Source organism: Pavona decussata, unplaced genomic scaffold (assembly GCF_977016875.1).
Source record: "Pavona decussata unplaced genomic scaffold, jaPavDecu1.1 SCAFFOLD_41, whole genome shotgun sequence".
In the NCBI taxonomy this organism is placed as follows: Eukaryota; Metazoa; Cnidaria; class Anthozoa; order Scleractinia; family Agariciidae; genus Pavona; species Pavona decussata.
This window is the reverse complement of record NW_028145463.1, coordinates 1,560,609-1,582,218: the sequence shown is the minus strand read 5'-3', so window position 1 is coordinate 1,582,218 and position 21,610 is coordinate 1,560,609. Positions and strand designations below refer to the sequence as shown.

General features: G+C 39.1%; 1 protein-coding gene across 2 annotated transcripts; it reads left to right on the top strand.

The window, feature by feature from the left end:
• Positions 1-8,112: 8,112 nt before the first annotated feature.
• LOC146482970 (soma ferritin-like) lies at positions 8,113-12,860 on the top strand. 2 transcript variants are annotated; one of them, XM_085106626.1, is made up of 5 exons: positions 8,113-8,282; positions 8,369-8,461; positions 8,561-8,614; positions 10,590-10,712; positions 12,590-12,860. In XM_085106626.1, exons 1-5 carry the CDS (start codon positions 8,181-8,183, stop codon positions 12,728-12,730), a joined length of 513 nt encoding a protein of 170 aa, XP_084962752.1. In that variant the 5' UTR covers positions 8,113-8,180; the 3' UTR covers positions 12,731-12,860. The 2 variants fall into 2 exon arrangements, with proteins under 2 accessions (XP_084962752.1, XP_084962753.1); XM_085106627.1 differs by lacking the exon at positions 12,590-12,860 and adding an exon at positions 11,599-11,786.
• The last annotated feature ends 8,750 nt before the right edge of the window (positions 12,861-21,610 follow it).

The following is a 21,610-nucleotide window of genomic DNA, read 5'->3' as shown; positions in this document are numbered from 1 at the left end:
ATGCACTATTTCAATGGTTTACAAAAAAAGGAAATTACAATATATAAGAAAAGTAACATAAAGACAGCATTAAATTACATAAATGTGAAAAGTAAAATGTGCGCAGTGACCAAAGGAGCTTAGGCTTTCGAGTTGGTCACTGCCACGTGCAACTAACTGGCGTATAACATGCAACTAACTAGAGCAAAAAAAAGTAAAGAATAATTAAAGTGCAAAAATAGAACTGATTTCGTACTGATTTGATTAAAATTGTTCGGACCACGCCCACAAAACAGAATTCTAGTACCTTTTAGGGGTTCTTTTTGAAATTTCCGACGATAACCCCCGTCACTTTTATAAGGGAGTCCCCCCTCTCTCCTCCTCGGGTAAACATCTAACCAGACACTGATAACAAGAAACAACACCAGATGCGATTTAACTACGGTTTAACTTCTGTTACCAACCTCCTTCAAAGAAGTCCATCGACGCCTTTTTGTAATATAAAGCCCCCTCCCTCTTTCAGGTTTCAGTTTGTTATTAAGTGCGTCCATAATGATCTATAATGATACATAATTTCCCAACAGGTTTAGCGCGTCCATTCTAACAAGCTTTCCTGTCTGGAGTTTTTGATTGATGCTTCACAAAGAGCTAGATCGTTGACTTACGGAATGCGCCTTGATGTACATCCAGGAAATTTACCGAACCTTCTCCATGCTACTGTTACAATAGCTGCTACTCATATCGGCATTAAAGTAATTTGTAGTTCAGATACATATGTACGTAGCTAAAAACAGTGAAGGTGCCCCTTCCAATAAAGTAGCGATCTACATTCCCATACCAAAAATGGCAGTCGCCTTTGTCGATATCTTCATGGATAAGGTAGAAACAGAGATTTTAAACCGAATTAAAGCTTACAAAAACCGCACGTTTGGAAACGCTATATAGACGACATCTTTTCCCTCTAGACTATAAACAAAGTGGAGGTAAAGCAGTTCATTGAACAAGCAAACAAACAGTATTAAATTTAGGGCTGAAATTTCAGAAACAGACACGACATTTCTGAATATATGCATGTATAAAGGCCAAAGATTCAAAAGCAATTCAGTTCTTGACGTGCGCAATTAAACGTTTAAAACCTACTGAAACATTTCAATATACGCACTTCTCTCCGTGCCACCCACCGGGAGTCAAAAACAGGGTGGTCAAAGGCGAGGCTCTGAGACTTCTCAGAACAAACTCTTCTAAAAAATATGTCAAGAGCAAATCACGCCTACGTAAAAAAAAGGTTATCCCGAGAATCTTGTTCAAACGACCCTCTAAGAAGTACAGTTTGAAAACAGGAAACTAGCACCCCTTCAAAAACCAAAAGAAAACAAACGAATTCTGCCTTTCGTCATACAATACCACCCAGCAGTGCCAAACTTAAAACAAATCCTCGTAAAAGACTGGTATTGAATTAGCAACAACCGTTGTTTAAAGGAATCAACAAAGACCCGCCCCTCAGATCTTACAAAAGAGGGCGGTCAATCAAAGATATACTCGTGAGAGCCAAGCTATAAAAGAGGCAAAAAGATAATCCAATAGAGAGTCAGGTAATAAAAAGAACCCAAGCTAACTTCTTTTTTTACTCCATTCGTTTGGAATACGTAAACACCTTGGACGAACAAGACACGTATAATTGTTTCTCCGAGCAATATGGTGTCACATTCTCCCGAAAAAGAAAAAAAAAGGATGAATTGGCTTTTTTGCTGATTTGGATACCTGATTTGCCTGCCTACAGTAAGCTCTTCTTCAGTCCGTTCAAAGCTAAAAAGAAGAACAATTGAGAGTGGACGTTTGATTCTTTTCGTTGTTTTGTTTATGGTCCATTTCTCTTGTATATAGCTACTGCGCATACTATTTACAACAACGTGCCGGCAAAGACCGAAATTTTTAGTTTCCGTTTGAAGTTAAAGGCGCCATTCTAAATTCTTTGCGGAATTTAAAAATTATGCTAATGATGTGCGTCTACTATTTGTATTTTCTAGGACAGACAAAACAGAAACCCCATGCAGGACGCAATCGAAGGCGTCACAATCTCCAGGAAACAGCTCGACCGTTAGATACAACCTAATACAAATATATAGTGGTACTTCTTCTCGGAAACTGTTGTTATCACCCGTAGTACATGTTACACCGGCAGCTTCATGGTGACTGCAGTTCTGTTTTCCCCATCCATTGTGGCCACATTGTGTTAGGGAACTCTCATCTCCTGGGGCCCGTTTCTCGAAAGTCCCGGTAACTTACCGAGCCCGATAAGTGTCTTTGGTGATAAATGTTTCTTAACAGCAGCCAATTTTTGTTAGCTTTGAATACTTAATTTTTAAAATCTTATAATTCTATGAAAACATTGGCCAAGTACCATGTCTGTAATCATTGTGTAATCGGCGAAAAAACACATTTCGAAATATACTTATCGGGCCCGGTAAATTACCGGGACTTTCGAGAAATGGGGCCCAGCACACCGTACGTCATCCATCCATATTTGCCCTTGTCCTTCCCCGAAAGCTGCTGACGTGTTTGCTGCCACAGCTCCTAGAAACCCGAGCTGACGGCAAACTAGTACGTTGGCGTCTTTTAATTCCCAGTCGTCATCACATACTGTTTAATTTCCCAGATTCCATTGTACAAAACTTCCACTTGGTCTTCGGATGCCAAATTTCTACCATTACTAGTACCCACCAATCGAACTGCCGCACAAAATAAAGAAAAACGTGAAATAGCTTCTCTCTTTACCAAAACAGAGTGTTTGCTTGGTCTATATAACAGCTCTCAAGGTTATTCCTCGCGAGATCGCGAACCGGTTTGGGACTAAGTCCATTTTTCGCTTTGTACATCAAGATACAAACATCTTGTAATCGCCTGCTTCTTAAAGTGGGTAAAATTGCCGTATCTTATAGAGCCTCGTATCGTTAAATACGGCTTTCAGTCCTCTGTCTTGTATTCTATGTAACCTACGTGTATCGCTTGACAGTGATTTAAAATCAAGGGCCAAGTTATTGACAGGATAACTTATCTAGCAGGTTAAGTCGCTCAGCCCAGGGGTCAAAATGTTTTAAAATGTTTTATCCGCTGGATAATATTATATCCCATCAAATTAAATACCCTGTTTCCTTGGCATGCACATGCGGGGTTTTCAAGGGACGTCAAAACATCAAAACAGAATTTAATAAATAATTTTTCAGAACTCAAAAAAAGCCGCAACAAATTCGACTACTTAATTCACGAAGATGTTGATCATCCAAGAACTTAAACCAGCTTTGAACTCAGGAAAACTGACTCCACCCGCGCTAAGTCATTTACACAATCAAAAAGAAAAAAAACAAAATGTCTATTTTGTTGTTTTCACTCATTTATATTCAAACCACGAACAAACAGCATTTTGCCTTAACAATGATTTTACTATCAACGAAACGTCGGATAGCTTTAGTTTTGATTTTTGTACTAAAATTGTTCAGTAAACCTCTAATCATCTCTAGTCATACGATATGTTTACCATGAATTTTGAAGCTAAAGAGAATACTGAAGAAAATCGAACTCTTCATACAAAAGTAAGTCTCAATTAAATGTCGTGATTTTTCAAAGTAGTGCGACACTGCCTAGTTTACAAGCGCAATGATTTGTTTGGCGATATTATCGTCTCAGAAGGTAGTCATTCCCCGCTAGAGTTTGTGCTAGCTCTTCAGCAACGTCACGAATTTCTAAACATAAATTTAAGACATTTTTTATTTTAGCGACAACAGCTATCAAATTCAAATAGAAGAAAGATCCTCGCAGTTACTACGCAACTTAAGCAGTTGCGAAAAGAAAGCGTGATTTTTTCAGGCTTTCCTTTCGCGACTGATTAATTTGCGTAGTAACTGCGAGAATCACTTTCTTCTATTTGATTTTTCATCCGCAGTTGAAAATATATGTTTCATATATTTACATTTATTTATTCATCCTTCACTTGTATGTTACGAACTCACAATATGACCAGCTCCGGCCCAGTTGGCTTGATAGCTCAGTTGGTAGAGCACTGCACCGGCATCGCAGAGGTCATAGGTTCGAATCCCGTTCAAGCCTGAATTTTTTTTTCAGGCTTTCTTTTCGCAACTGCTTAAGTTGCGTAGTAACTGCGAGGATCTTTCTAAGACTTCTGTTTGATCTTTCATCCGCAGATCAAAATATATGTTTCAGATATTTACATTTATTAGCTATCAAATTGTTGTTTTTTTGGAGGCGTTTGCCACCATTTAGACAAATAATTTGCATTTCCTAATTACATTAGCAATTCAATCAGTGAGCTGCACACACAATTTAGTTTATACTTCAGTAATTGGCGTTGGGCATTATTAGTTTGGTTGGCGTAAACAACGAAGAGGTCCTGAAGAAACGCAGTTCATACAAAAGTAAGTCCCAATTAAATTTCGTTATTTATCAAAGTAGTAATGCGACACTGCCTGGTTTACAAGCGCGATTATTTGTTTAGCGATAAGGCCTCAGAAGGTAGTCATTCCCCATTAGAGTTTGGGATAGCTTTCCAGCAACGTCACCAATTTCTAAACCTAAATAACAGACATTTTACGTATTTTTGCGACAACAGCTGTTCAAATTGGAGGTAAGTTAGAAGTAAAGGACTCAAACAAAATAAAAATACTGTGAGGATCTTTCTTCTATTTGAAAATAAAAATCGCAACTCTCACAAACTGACTAAAGAGAGTATTAAAGAAATTCGAGTCTTCTTACAAAAACAAATCCCAGTTAAATTTCTTGGTTTTTCAAAATAGTCCGACGCTACCCTGTCTAAAAGCGAAATGCTTTTTCTGGCGACAAGGTTTCAGAAGGTATTTTTTCCCCGTTAGAGTTTGGGCTTGATGTCGAGCGAGCTTAGAGTATTTTATCGGCAACACTAGAGCAAACGAATTGGAGATGAGGTGGCCAAGGAAATTAAAAAGTGGAATTGAAAAATTGCCAGTGAATTTAGATTGTTAAAAAAGTTTCAACTTGGTGTGGCGTAATCGATAATGCTACAGCGCAGCGGTTGTAAGTGAAAATACACCAAAATGGTTAATTAAGAATTTCACGAAAGAAACGTAACGCGTTTAGAAAATAATTTCATTGTGTGTGTTTCAACTGCATGACAACTTTTATTTGAAGGTGAATTAGTTTCTCCTCTTTTAACTGATTTCCTCATTCACTTGCCCACGAAACGTATCATTTCGTTTGGCCGGGAACGGAAGGCAAATAAATTTTTCTCCTGAACAGCTTTCTAAACCGCATAACGAAAATTCTTAATTAATCATAAAACTACAAAAGGAAATAAAACTGGCAATGTACTCTTAATGTGTTCCCCTGTTTCATTTTGTGAATAATAATTTTCTTTTCTAATGTGTTATTTGTTAATGTCGCATGTTACATTGCAATACTATTCTTGAAAAAGTTTCTGTTCAGCACACAGAAGATTTGTAGTTTAGTAGTATAAAATAAGCGAAAGAAAATAGATGGTAGTTTAATTGCAGTAGCTTCGACGGTTCCTTTTGATTTGGTTCAAATCATACTTGCGTTCTTAAGACATTTGAGACGAACACGGGACTTGATTGTCCTTGTAGCTGTAGTGTTTTCCCAGCCATTTTTTCTTGTTTTCTTCTTAGTTTCTCCGTAATTTGTTTGTTCTTTTTTTCCTTTCTTTTTCGCATGGCAAGGCTAATTAAGATATAAAATAACATTTCAAATAACTCATCAGTTGTTGTTGTTGTTTTGGAGGCGCTTGATCAATGGAAGACTTTGACAAATTATTTGAGCTTGTTGATGATATTACCAATTCAATCAGTGACCATCAAATAACACATACACAATTCAGTTTTAATGAAGCTTCCCTAACTGGTATCTTTCTTTCTTTAGTCTACGTGTCACTCACTCATAATTCCTCGTCACTCCTTCGTTGCAATAAGAACCTAGGTTCGAGCGTTTTTCAATCGAGCGTCGAGAGTAATTCGCGTTGTCTTCGCCACACGCTGTGATGCTGTGATTGGTTATCAAACCTAGCGCCACTTTCTACACCAATGAGAAGCAAAACCAAAGCCGATCGCGACCAGTTCGGACGCATTGCTTCGAGTTCTGATTGGTTCCTCGCTATGTTTACGTCTGTTGTGATTGGAGTTAGAGTGGTTACCTTGGATTTCGTTTTACGACAGTCAAATGGAAGCAAAATTACTGACTACATATCTTGCAATTCCAAAAACCTAATCTATTTAATCCAATGTAAGAAGTGCCACTCCCAATACATTGGGGAGACAAAGCGCAAACTTAATGAACGTTTCGGGGAGCATCGCAGATCTATCCTGAATCACCATCAACTACTCAACCCTACTCCTGTCTCGCTACATTTCAACCAACCTGGCCACTCAATCAACGACGTCCAACTAATCCTGCTTGAACTTATACGCAGCAAACGTGACTCAGTTAGAAAGGCTCGTGAAGCTCATTTAATCAACAAAGCTAAAACATTGCACCCTCTTGGTATAAATAGACGCGACGAAACACGCCAATGACATGTCTCACACTTGTAACTTAGTCCTAAACAACCAATCATTGTTACGCATTTCATATTTTAAATCTTCTTTGTAACGATCCTTTTATGTTTCTCACTTTTCTTTTTCGTTCAGCCCCCGAGGAAGGTTTGTATTGCAAACCGAAATATCGGGCAAAAATTTTTCTTTTTTAAACAAATATATTTCAGTTATTCTAGCTTTTGTTGTTTGTTCTCAGATCAAGTTCGTCACCTCCGCCGTTGGGATCAGTCTGCCGTTGATATTTTGCAAATGAAAGCTGCCTACAGCCCATCGAACAAGATCTCTTAACAGACTTTCCCGAGTCAGATTAAATTTAGCGTACCTGTTATTCCGTTTCCTCTGATTAGCTTATTCTATTTGAAGGAGTCGACGAATACACCTTGAAATCGTTACTTTGTTATACTACAAGCCAAGATGTTCCTGTTTTTCTTACTTTAATTCTTTCTTACAAATTTTCTGTCTTGCTTTTCTAGATCTATAGGTGCTATCATGAAGACTACCTATGCTTTGATTATATGTGTCCTGCTGGTGGCCGTGCTTATCATAAGTAAGTAACACCAACCAAACTAGAGCTTTCAACGAAATTCGTTTAATTCATTTCCTCATTTCTTGGTCTCTTTCATTCTTTCTTTCGTCGTTCGGTTCTTTACTTCTAATTTTGACTAATATTCTTTAATCCTCATAATGAGTAAAAGGAGGCTGGGGGTAAACTGTTCCGAGTTTTTAAAGGCGCGGGGGTGTAATTCGATTCGGATGTCCCGGGTTCTGATTTCAGTCAGGATTTGTTCTACAGTAGTCCTGACTGTTCAAATTCGCAGCCTCGCCTTAAAACTAGTCAACTTATCAGCCTCCCACAAGGTGAAGTTTCTTTCAAAAAGGTGTTATACACAGTTTACTCCAAGGTTTACAGTGTCAAGCGTCCTCGCTACGGTTCTTAAGACTTGCAAATTTAAATAAGATGATTTTTCTTCCTTTTTAACGTCTTAGGTATCGAGTCGAAAGATGTTCCTGTGGAGAGAGACGATCCGCGTAAGTTGAACTGCTTCAGTTAATTAAACCTCCCCGTTGCGCTCTTCTGGTCTAAACTTTCTTGCTACTGATCAGACTAATGACCTTGCTATTGCTAACAGTTTTATTGTGAAACTAACTAGAGAAAATTCATTTTGCCTTGTCACCTCAATGCAAACTCTACTAATTTTTCATTAGTTAAACCGGCCTCAGAAATCAATATCTTGCAAAACAGCAAACCAGCAAGGTTATGTGAACAAAATCACATGAATATACTTGCCTCTTCAAAGAATAACCAGCACCATAAACCAGTCCCTTTTATTCCATTACTGATTTTTTCGTTCGTTTTGGAACGTTAAGTGAGCGAAACGTTTCACTTCAAGAGAAAAAATCCAACGTTTCGTCGCACCGAATCGGAGTAAAATGAATTCGCTTCACGATTCTGATGATGTGCAAGTCGATTTGTTTCTCCCGCCGCTGATCCCTGTGCTCGCTAGTTATAAGCCATGACCCTTCACAGACCCTTGGCAGTTTCTTTCTAAGATTTGACATTTTTGTACGTTATTTCTTCCCCTATTTGAACGATTTTAAGTGGTCAAAATGTGTTTTCTAGCCCGTCAGAACTACCCAGAAGCGTGTGAAGCTGCCCTTAACAAGCAAATCAACATGGAGTTGTATGCTAGCTACGTATACTTGTCGATGGTACGATTCCGTTTTTTAGCTTTAAAGTGAATGGTTTGTTTTCTCGCTTAATTTACCCTTATTTAATCCTAGCTCATTCTTTGCAGGCCTTTGAATTTGATCGCGCTGATGTGGCCTTGCCAGGTTTTCATAAGTTTATGCTGAAACAGTCGGATGAGAAACGTGAAGACGCTCAAGCGGTAAGCTTTAAACGAGGCCATGTTTGTTTGCCTTGGCTAGGCTTGTCTTTGGCTGTTTATCCTTGACTGATCGACAATCTTGATCACTTGAAATTTTAGCTCATGAAGTACCAGAATCAGCGTGGAGGGCGAATGGTGTTGAAGGATATCGAGGTACATGCGTAAACGAACTATGTAATTACATTTTCGTTTTTTGGGGTAACCTGTCCAGTTTAAAGTCACCTCGTCGCGGGGGCTTGCGGTATTCCGCGAAACGAAACTGCGAAACGAAACGAAACAAATCGAAACTAAAAGGGATTTATTACGCATGCAAGAGTGAACGACCCAGGTTCTCTGGTTTCATGTGGAGCACTTTCTTGGTGTACTCTTTCCGCTGCTCGGTTGTCATATGGGATCACTGTGAAGGAGAAACTGCATTTTCCTTGAAATCCTCAGCTAAACAGTATTCGCCCATACAACCAATAGCCTTTATGAGCTCATCTCTTTGATCTTCTACCACTACCTCTTCTATAAGCTCATGGATGTGGATCTGGTCGGTTCCTTTCCTCTTGCCTTCTTCTTTCACTACATTGTTGATAGCTTCGCTTCTCTGATTGTCGAACTTGGAGGATTGCCAAGGCCAGCATGGATTCTCACGGATTTGAGCAAGCACTTGCGAATGCTTTCCACTTGCGATCTAATTCTCCCTTTATTCAACATCATCCATTGAGATTGTATGTTCTCCCATTCGTTGTCAAACTCTCCGTCCTCCAAATCAACCAACCCTTTAACTCTTAATTTCCTTGGAATTCTCCACCCAGGATTCTTATGACTATGTAACGTTACTTTTCTTTAGGCTGTTGTAGTTTCTTTAACTCAGACAGCATATCCCACTTTAAATGTTCTAAACATCGCAAATGGATGCTTGCACTGCTGGGTGGCGCTGGAATAGTTTGGGGCACAAGGCGCAGGGGAACTAGGGATTACGAACACGCGTTACTTATCACCGCCGCGCACGTTAACTTTCAAGGTCAGAACGCTGATAAACAAATAGTTGAGAGAGCAAACTTTTGCCGCATCTGTAATCCAGTGTTTGCTTTATCTAACGAGATAATTTTCGAAGGCAGAGCGCTTATAGAAACACTTTGCGAGCCTTGTTTCGTCCATTACCATGCAATGGACCGTTATTGGTATTTTGCGAAACAAGGGATCTAGGGAGAACAGTTTTGGAAGGAAGGGAATAATTCTTAGTGCCATCGTTCACTCTTGCATGTGTAATAAATCCCTTTTATTTTCGGTTTGTTTTGTTTCGTTTCGTATCGGGGAATACTGCAAGCCCGTCGAAGGCTATTTTGAAAGCGCGAATTTGCAATGTGTTCATAGGTGGTTCTTTGTGAAATAAATTGCACGATTAACATTATTATTTCAAATTTAAATCTCCTTGTATGCGTTTTGATATGCGAAATGTCTAATTTTTATCAAATATTTTCAAATATTTTCAAGCCACGGAACGCCAGTATCGTGAACAATTAACAAAGGTTGACCCACTGTCGCTTCAATTTTTCGTGCATAAGAACAAGTGGCGTTACGCAAGTAAATAACTTACTTGACCGGCCATTGTACAATTAGTAAAGCTAAATATGTGTGAACGGGTGCAAGTCTTGTCTAATGTGTAATTGTTAGAAATACAATTTTTGTCAGGAGAGAACTGTTGAACGTGTTTTTCCGCAGCACTAGGATAATTTATAACGGCTTCTAGATTTTCCTGTGGCTTAGTAAAATTTATAAGCATGGAATGTCACATACAATGTGCAGTGATTATTTTGGCTCACATCATACCACCAATTAGTTATCTTTAGGGATGATAACAGTCTACAAACAATTTTGTTATTTAAATGTTCCATTTCATAAGGAGAACTTTTTGTTTCAGCCTTCAATACTGGTCTCCAGTTGGCACATTAAATTCAGTAGGTGACGTAAGCTATATCTTCGCTCTACTTTGGTGTTAATTAAAGTTTTGCCTGCCAGAGAATAACTATCAGTCTGGATCAATGCTGTCATGCCAACCTGTGCATTGCAATGTGTTAAGTAAACAACATTTTAGAATGTTATCGTTTTGGTAAATGTATGGTATCTTTTGTGTAAAAAGGCGCCAAATGTGTGGCCAATTACTGGACTTGCAGCATGCAATGACGCTTTGGATTTGGAGAAGCAGGTCAATCAAGCCTTGCTTGATTTGCACAAGGTTGCTGATAACAATGGAGATCCTCAGGTCTGAGTTGTTTTGAACTACTGCTTATACCCCTCCCCCCCCCCCCCCCCCCCAGTTTACAACTCCTCCCAAAACCATAACAAAGTTGTCTAAACCTAGGATATTTCGATTGGCCAGCCAAAATATGACTGGTGTGAGAGGCAGAGTTAATGCGGGTGACTTGATCTTCAGTGGTTGTGGATTTGATTGGCTGACTAGAGCAAACTTTGATCTTACTGTTTTATTAAGCAGAGAGTATACAACAAGCAGTTGTATGCTGGACAGTATTTGGGATTGAAGGGTTAATATTTAACGGCAGCAGATGGTAAAAATTGGCAGAGTTTGTGGCTTTCACGTTGGAGCTGAGCTGGTGAAACTAGGCAAATCTGAGGGCACTTCGCTGATTTTCTGTAATGCATAAGGCTATTTTCCGCTGCAGCTCTACAGCTAATGAGTAGATATTACTGAAAAAAGAACTCCATCCTCATTTCTCAAGATTGCAAACACTCATTTTCCATTTTTTTTTTTTAACATACACTGTTTAAGTGTTTGGATGGCCATTTATCATTATAATTCCTTACACACATGTGTTGCAAAAGAGAGTTCAGTTCTTCAACCTTTTGTGTACATGTTCATGTTGTGTACTTTATCATGCAAGAGAGTTCTCAACATTCTTTCACTCAACCTCCAAATTATTGGTGCAAACAGGTTTTTCAGGAAACCCAAGAGAATGTTGGGGGTGGAGAAGTAGCAAGTGTCAAGCTTGCTTACTATAGACCCTTACATGTATATATAAGCTGCACTGTATATATAGACCGGAACAGATTTGCTGTTTGTAATTCACTTGTTGGACGTAACTTTTCTTGCCAAATTAACAAGAGGAATCGTGGCTACCTTCTGATTATAGATGTGCGATACGATAGAAGGCTTACTGAATGAGCAGGTTGAATCCATCAAGGAGATATCGGAGCTTGTGGCAAACCTGAAACGTGTTGGGACTGGACTTGGAGAATACAAATTTGACAAACTTAACTTGAAATAGAAAACCCATTGCAATCTTTGTTTTATTAACAGCCAATAATTTATTCTAAGAATACTTATTGTTAGGTTGCAATATAATTTCGTAAACCTCACCTGGAACAAGCTTTACTTTTATTTAAATGTTATAATTGTTAGGGAAAAGTGTGTTAACAACTTGTCAATTACAGAAACAATACTACAGGCCGAGGAATGTATAGATTGCTATTTACTGGTCGTATCGTTCACAAGAAAGTATCTGTTGCATACAACAATCAAATGAGTGTTTCTTTCAGAATTGAATTTGCGTTTTTTTTCTGTTTGAGAAAGAACCAGGCATATAAAGCCACGTAACATCGTTACAAAAAATGCTGTGTGTTAGTCTTTTGAATGCTACAAATAAACTGGATGTGTCAGAAACAAAAAGAAGTCCATCGTATTGCTTTTGCTAATTCTAAACTCTTGCTTTAGCCTGTATTGCTAGGTCTGCTGCTTGAGAGCTTTAGCTGCCTGAAGAGGAGGCGTTGTGCTTTGGTAAAAGCTTTATTGTGAAAGGGATAAGAAGTTGTGGGTAGGGCGGGAAGCGTTATCATTATGGTAAATATAAGTTGTGGGTGGCGCAGTACATGAACGTGTAAATAAATTGTCCAATTTTCCACAGTATTTCACCCTGTCGATTGCTGTCTCATTGAGGGGTACACCCAGATGTATTTCTTGAGTACCTAAAATATACCCGTTAATTGTATTTGTTAATCAGCATTTGTATTTAATGAATTCCAAACACAAAACAGCAACTCCGATATCATCTGGGGAACTCACACTTCAAAAGGTGAAATGTTTACCCTTTTCCAACCATCCTATATGTTTTATTTTTTGGGCAGATGATGAGTTTCTTGGAAGAAAATTTCCTTGAAGAGCAGGTGGAGTCAATTAAGAAGTTCTCTGATTATGTCACTAACCTGAAGCGTGTTGGCCCCGGACTGGGTGAATACCAGTTTGACAAGCTGACCCTGAATGAGTAGAGACCACTGGTCAGACGTCCTCTTCAACCTGATGAGCTGTGCTCTTTTGATTTTCTGATACCTTTTTTGTTTGAAAGTGTGATTTTTAGTTTGGTTTTAAAACATGAAAGATTAAAATATTGTAACCCCTTTGACTGCAACTGGATTTTGACTGTTGATATTATTTTTCCCATGTGTTTGTCAGAGGTTGAACAATAAAGGACGGTTGTGTCTCAATGAAACTGTTGCTGTGTTTCTTGCACATTGTTTTGGATCTATCAAAACTTAAACATTACATCCCATCCCAATGCCTGTGTGATGGCAAAGAGCCAATGCACTTCCAGGAGACACCGCTATCTTACAATACTGTACCTTTCAATAACATGCAGACTCTGAAGTTCAAGATTTAACCAACCATTGCACTTTTCACTGCCGATAATCACTGCACTTTCCAAGAAAACAAAAACATTTGGCTCAATTAGGTCAAAAGATCATGCTTCATGGAAGAAAGTTTTATTACTCATGTGTTCAAGTAATGTCTGCAAAAAATCCAGCAAATCTGAGCCAACTAACCAAAAGAAGCTAAATACAATGCGGTCCCGTTAATAATGCACTGAGCCATTATTAAAAGGGATTCCAGCAAAAGGGTGTTGTATCACCTTTCATGGTCCCAAGAGTCGGAAAAAATGCACTAAACATGTGCAGTCCCTGTATACACTATGGATTTTGTGTGCTAAAAGTGGATCCGAAATTCTGGATGTAGTGAAAAATCTATGTGCATGCTAAGACCGGACAATTTGAGTGTTTCTTTTGGCTATTTGGCCTAACATTTTGCGGGAAAGCTCTTAATAGGCCTTTTCCAAGTTGCTATGAACCTCATTATGAAAGCGAGGTCCAAGGGCAAAAGTTTTGTTATGAAAATAAGTTTTCAATCACATGCAAATAAAAGTAATTTTCATATGAAAAGCTTTTCACTTAGCCTTGCTTTCATTATGAGGTTCACAGCAACTCGGAAAAGGCCTATTGTGAAAAAAGAAAAGTGACTGGCAATTAAACAAAAAGTTGTTCTTTGTAAAACACCATTGGATAATAAAAGCTTCCAAGTTGCTTGCATACACGCCTTGCAAGTTATTACACATTAATTATGAAGTTTATTTTCAGTGAAGTGAAAGAAATTCTAAAAGAAATGTACACGAGACCTCACTCTAGGCTAGATAAATACAGTGACAAATTTAATTTGGCTATCGTAAACTGAGAAATTCGAGTGAATAGCAAAGCTGGCGAGGTACTCGAGCGTGCGCGAAGAGGACTAGCTTTTGTACTGAATTCTCGCGCGCCTCGCTCGTTTTACTATACCTAAAATAATACAAGGGACTACTCGTAGTCTAGGTAACAAGTCAAACGTCATTCTTTGCAATTTCAACAAAACACACAAGGAAGTGCCTCACAGTGAGTGTCGTAGGTGTCGAAGATATTTCAGTTCTTTTTTACGAACCAGGAAGCAGGAGCAGACTTTGCCCCTGAGTTGTCAACAGTCAAATATTACAGGGAGAAATTTTTCTCCTCTTGGGTCGCTTCCAGCAATTGTGGAAGTCCCGCTTCCTGCGTTCCCAAACTGATCTAACATTACACTATCACGAGCAGACGAGGTCAAAAATAAATTAGTTCTTATTTTTCACGTATTAGCTTGGCTACCATTCTTCACATATTCCATAATTCCTTGATCTCAGGATACCCTCTGTCGAAAGGCTCGCCCTATAAAAACCTCATCATCCTCATCATCATCATCATTGTCATCATCATCATCATTATCATTATCATTATCGTCATCATCATCATTATCACTATTATCATTATAATTATTGTCATCATCAACGACATCACCATCATCATCATCATCATTATCATCATTAACATGATCACCATCATCATCGTTATCATCATCATCATCATCATGAACATGATTATCATCATCGTCATCATCGTCACTCATCATGATCTTATCATCGACTCATCCGTGCCTAAGCTAAGTGACATACAGGGCTTTAGTGGGGTTCTCCTTCCACTGGCTAGGTCATAGAAGTTCGCACCCCTCCCCTACACGGCAAGGTGATAGTGTCACTGGGGAGATTTGAATCTCATCTTACTCTGGGCAATTTACCTTCCTTTGCCAACTTATTAATTGAACCAAACATTCCTTTTTACTTCCCCACCGACACAGTACCACTGGCGGCAACCTTAGCTGACATATCAGACTTAAAATCTTGCGGCTGCCATAAGGAACTGTCACGCTTTTCTGATTTAAGATAGCAAAAGGTTACTGTATGTAACTAGTTATCACCTTAGCTTTTGTTTTTTTTCTCACAAATTGGCTGCTATTGTTAGCTAAGAGCCCAACCTACCCTTATCAGTCCCGAGGTTAATAAAGTTAATCATTCATTCATCCATTCCTTCGTTCATTGATTCATTGATTCATTGATTCATTCATACATTCATTCATTCATTCATTCATTCATTCATTCATTCATTCATTCATTCATTCATTCATTCATTCATTCATTCATTCATTCATTCATTCATTCATTCATACATTCATTCATTCATCCATTCCTTCGTTCATTTATTCATTGATTCATACATACATACATACATACATACATACATACATACATACATACATACATACATACATACATACATACATACATACATACATACATACATTCATTCATTCATTCATTCATTCATTCATTCATTCATTCATTCATTCATTCATTCATTCATTCATTCATTCATTCATTCATTCATTCAATGCAATGTTCTCGTGAGTAAACTGACAATTGATAATCTTGATTTATGACTGGATCGAAAGATAATTGAATTGCTAAATTGACCCCATTGTATAGACAAAGTATGACCTGAAGTGGGCATTCCGGCAACGGAAAGCAGAGAGAGCGAATTCGTGTTAAACCTTCAGTTCGCTTTTTTATGGGGAATTTTCTGGGGACTGGAGAAACAATAATGAATCAAACGGTACTACTTTTATAACAAACCATTTCAAAACTCTCAAGAGTAGCACTGAAGCCTTCCACAAGATGGGTAACTTGTTTGCCAGGTGCTTGGAAGGGGATGGGAGGGGGATAGTGTAGCAGGTTACAACGTTACAAGGATTGCTGTCACCATCTGGGGGTGAGGAGAATTATTGTTGTTAAAGTTACGTCATACAAAGATCACTGGAAAACTATTTGATCAGCGGAAATTGAAAAGTAGCCTACATAAAGTTAATTTAGTTCTTTTCTTGTTTGTTTCTTTTTTTTTTTTCACTAACTCTACTGTTCTTGATCCGTTTTCATTTAGGATGGCGTGATTAGAAAACTATCGCTTCAAGACTGAAAAGATGAATTCCACATTGACTCGTGAAAGCTCTAAAGTTTGGCAGCGTTTTTACTGGATTCATTCCCCCAAATTTATTGCATTCCTTTTTTGTGTTTTAGCCCCAGAGAAGTGCGTCGTTTTCTTCCGTCTTGAGTTAGAGCTTTCTTTGTTCAGCTTCTTTTCATTTACTGATAGTACTTCAAGTTTAGAGAGGCCAAGTGAGCACCACGAGATTTTTTTTTTAATTTATTGAGTGCACAAACAAATTACAAAACGCTTGTTAAAAAATACTACTTGGTGAGGTTGATACTTATACTATTTACAATACAGTGTTAAAAAAAATACGAAACTACTTACAATGCGCTATTACTAACAAAACGAAACGATACCTACGCTACTAAGAAACAATACTAACACTACGATACAATACAATTACTTACAATTAAGTTGCTTACAAATAGATAGTATTTGCCTTTGCACAGCTAGAGTCTAAACATTAACTGTTCAATGAGATGTCGTTCAAGTTCATTTTTAGGTTTTTCATAGCACACTTTACGAAATGATTCAAATAATATCCCTCATTTAGCTTTTACACATTCAGTATAGAGTTGTGTAAGTTCACATAAGGAACTAATAAGGGTGCGTAAAGTAGCGTTAACGTAAAAGTTTGCAGAGCTCACTTTTGAATCCCAGCCCATCTCCAATAATCCCGCCAGCTGGAGTCATATTATTTAATGAGTACCCCTTCTCTGTTACACCCCATATTAGAATTCACAAATGAAACAAATTCTTCAGAACCAGGAGCTTATGACCATAAGCTCCTGTCAGAACTCAGTTATTCTGTGATTGGTTAACAAACCTCGCGACACTTTCTCAGCCAATGAGAAACAAAACCAAAACCGAAAAAAAAAAATTCGAAATTGTGACTTGCTCGCACTCGTTTTCCCGCGCTTGGCGCTGCTTACGTGTATTTGCTTTGAGTTCTGATTGGTTCATTGCGCTGCTTACGTTTGTTGTGATTGGTCAGAGTAATTACTGGTTCTGACTGGTTTTGAATTTGCAACACTCAATTGAAATCTGGGCAAACCTGGGCCCGGTTGTTCGAAAGCCGATTAACGCTAATCTAAAAAAAATGTTTAAATTTAAATGTTTTCAAGAGCTTATTTTAAGCTAACGGTAAAGAAAACTCTAAGTCAAAACTAAAGGATAAAAATCTTTTCGAAGAATCTTTATTGACTTGTCATTAAACTTGAATCAAAGTTTATATTAACCCGGGATTAGCTTAACAGGGCATTGAGCAACTGCATGGGCCCTGGTCTTAAGTGTCAGAAGTCTCATTGTGCTACTGAAACAATCCATGTGCATGTGAGTGCTGTGCGAGTGAGTTAAGCCGGCTGGTTAAATCCTTTCTAGATAAAAATCTGAGACCGAAATCCTGAGATACTCCGTTTAATGACGACGAAATCCTGGTACAAGCCTGGGGGTATTCCCCAAAAAAATTGGTTAGGGGTGTGCCGCCTGCTTCCCAAAACCCTTACCCCATTTACCTATTTGTGAATAAAATCTGCGATTTTCCCTACCCTATTTATGACCTGACCAAAAATTTGATACCCTATTTATGACCTGACCTCACTGAGTCACTGTATTTCTTCAGATTATTAACTGGCTGCTTCAGTTTATAGTGACTGGTCAACTTCAGTTCAAAAACCCCTGGAGCCCGGCGCGTGGCCAGAGCTCGTGACAAGCCGTTGCGGCACGTACACAGTTGCCTTCCCTTACCCGTGTTTGGGCAAAGGGGTGTCGCCGGGGGTTTGAAACCCTGACCCTGTTTAGGACAAACATAACCCCAAATTCCCAACCCGGTGTAGGACAACGCTCTCTATTTTAAGACCCTATTTAGGACAAAGGACAACAGCTAACTCCTTGTTTTACACAAGTGTTTATTGGCAAAAGTAATTCCATTTAAAGGCCCACTGTCACTTACCGGACGTGATGTTACACGCATTGAAACGCGAGCAGCAATCATTACCTAGAAGTGATGGCGAAAATCCTAAAATTTCGCATTAACAGCGGTGAACCCCCGGGGGGACTCCCATATGGAACAGACGGGGATGCTTGTCGGAAATTTTGAATTTAACCCCTAAAGGAGACCATCTGGGCGTGGCTCAAGCTTTTTGTGACCTACAAAGGAGACCAATCTGGGCGTGGCTTAAGCAAATTTTGACTCCTAATGCGGTAAAGAAAACAAGTTAAAAAGAAAATTTGACTTCTGTCTCTTCGCGTAATTCTGTGTTTCTTTACGGAACCCTAAACGAGACCTTGGCGGCTTAAAATATTGACACTTTGCCCGGAACACCCTAAGCGAGACCAAAATCCAAAATTTACACCCCTAAGCGAGACGACCAGCATCCCCGTCTGTTTCATATGGGAGTCCGGGGTTGAACCTTAGGTGGAAACTTAATAGACGTGAAGAATTGTTTACTAAAATAAACACGTACCGACAAACGTCTCTGATTTCAGATTGCCAAATGCTACGACGACAGTCTTGCAACCACACCCTGTCTAGGACGGGTCCAGGACAGACTCGCTTGAAATTATATACCCTGTTCAGGGCAGAAGGGCCAAAAACTATAACCTATATCCAGCGGCACGTCCCCGTAAAGCCCATATAGGGGAGTACCCAATCCCCCAGGGGGGTTGCCGTAAACATCATGATGAAGAATTAGCTTCTTCTAAAAATAATTATTGTTTCTCAATATTGTTATGTAGTTGTATTTTAAATTGTACCAAAACCTGATGGATTTTTACCGTGTTAAAATAAAGATTTGAGATTTTGAGATTTATAGCCCATATAAGGAAGTACCCCGCCGGGGGGGGGGGGGGGTGGGGGTACAAGTGAGAACTATATAACAGACTGAAAAACCCCGAAAGACCAAACAACTGGAACTCATCAGGCACGTATTACCGTTGAGAGTGTCAATCAAACCTTGTCAAGGCATCCGCAGCGAAAACACTATTTCTTGAGTTATGCAACTAGGAAGTTCACGTTCAGTGAAATCCTTTTCTTACAAGACCTTACAAGTGTCATGGCTTTCCGGATGTGTGGTAAAAGTTTGGAGGAGCCAGTTTAAGTTTTGTTTAAAAGACATGCTCCTCCCCTCGTCTTTCTAATACCGACCTCCCTTTCATGTTGTTGACTCTTAACGGGAGTTTCACGGTATTTCGTTACTTCTCTCTAAAGAAACGTGAGTCCTTACACGTCGACAAAATGGCAGGCCGGCTTAAAATCTGTAAATAACCTTGTCTCAATACAAAACTGAATGCAAGGCTGGCACTACGGCAAAGGGCAGATTTATTAGTGGCCAATATTTCGACTAATAGAATTAGTCTTCCTCAGGGCCAGAGCTATACTGAAGACAAATATAATAACGGCTTTAATAACGGCTTTAATAACGGCCTTAAATTAAAGTTTGAAAAATACATGGAAAAACATGATTGGCTAATACATGATATGATGACAGCGTACTTGTAAATATGAGATAACAAAAATATAGTAACGGCTCCTAAAATTAAAATTTGAAAAAATACATGCAAAAAATGATTGGCTAATACATGACATGAAGACAGCGTACTTGTAAATATGAGATAACAAAAATATAGAAGTGTATAATCAAGGTTCAGCGTTCGTTTTTCCTGTTAATGCCTTCTGGAGATAACGTTTTCCCTCTATAAATTAGAAAAGCCTCGCGTGCCATACGGCGGGAGGCATTGATGGTGGGTTGCAGTTCGAGAGGGATAAGTCGCATGTCCGCAGAAGAGTGACCTGGTAAGTTGCAGTGTGTAGGGACTGCTGCTGTGGAGTTGGCGTGATGTGGGTTGTTTGTCGCTTGTCTGTGCTCTGTGAACCTTTCACGGATCGTGCGTTTGGTTTCCCCTATATACTGCGGACATGCGACTTATCCCTCTCGAACTACAACCCACCATCAATGCCTCCCGCCGTAAGGCACGCGAGGCTTTTCTAATTTTATAGAGGGAAACGTTATCTCCAGAAGGCATTAACAGGAAAAACGAACGCTGAACCTTGATTATACACTTCTATATTTTTGTTATCTCATATTTACAAGTACGCTGTCTTCATGTCATGTATAAGCCAATCATTTTTTTGCATGTATTTTTTCAAATTTTAATTTTAGGAGCCGTTACTATATTTTTGTTATCTCATATTTACAAGTACGCTGTCATCATATCATGTATTAGCCAATCATGTTTTTCCATGTATTTTTCAAACTTTAATTTAAGGAGCCGTTATTATCAGTTTTCCTTCAGTATAGCTCTGGCCCTGAGGAAGACTAATTCTATTAGTCGAAATATTGGCCACTAATAAATCTGCCCATTGCCGTAGTGCCAGCCTTGCATTCAGTTTTGTATTTTCACGTTCAAGTGACGCCTGACACGAGGTCTTTCACAAGAGAGATCCGGCAAAATTACCAGCAAGTTTAATTCCTGCGTTGTGTGGACCTTTGCATTCAAAAGTTCTCTAACCTTGTCTCACATATATACAGTCTAATACTAACGACTGGGCTGCCTCTGGCCTGTTCCAACCGAGCTTCTGATTCTTCCCTCAGGGATTGTGAACGCACGTGTTTTTCGTCATGGAAGGCAAAAAATAACTTTTTTGGCTTTTCTCTGGTATCCTGGTAAATGTGCTACCGCTATATATTTAGCTAATGGCACAAGGTAAACAGAATCACGAATTTGAAGAAGAAACCACACTGGTGACTAGTGGAAAAAGCGATATCAAATCACCCCAAATGCGAATTACGCAACCAAGCCAGGATTTGAACAGATACATTGTCGACAATTTTCATCTACCGGCCGCTAAATCGAAGAATGCCCCTTTTGAATCCATCGACCTTACCATATACAGGCCCTCAGCAAAATGTGTTGCCTTTTCAACCTCAGAAGATCGTTAAAAAATAACTGTGGATAACAGCGTTCCAGTATCGCTACTACGAGCTCACCGGAAATGCAGCAGACTACAAGGTCATATGGGAGGAACAAGACAGCCCTAGTTCAGCATCAAAGTGCGACAAACTCATTATCCATTTAGTCGGACTTACATCCACTGGTGAAGACCAATTGGTCGCTCTAACAGTCTTTAGCACAACCGGAAGAATTCAAGTTCAGGGTAAGAAATTCGAGGAATGGACCAAATTTGAGTTTCCCGTGCTCCTCAACATCGTAAACTCACTTTCCGTGCTCCCTACACCCCTTGTTCCTCTCCCCTCCCAGGGCACCCATTTGGGATGGAACTTGTCAGCTAATCTCGTACCCTGATCTCAGTCGGTTCGGGAATGCCGCCTGACCGTGGGAGATCTGGGTACGAGATTATTTGTCAGTGTGACTCAGCAATTTTTGCTCGTCACATGAATGATGACGCTGTTGCCAAAAAAGGAAACGTTGACCAATCAGCGTTTGACATTACGATTACTGAAGCACGTGACTATGCCTTTAAGACCATCTATT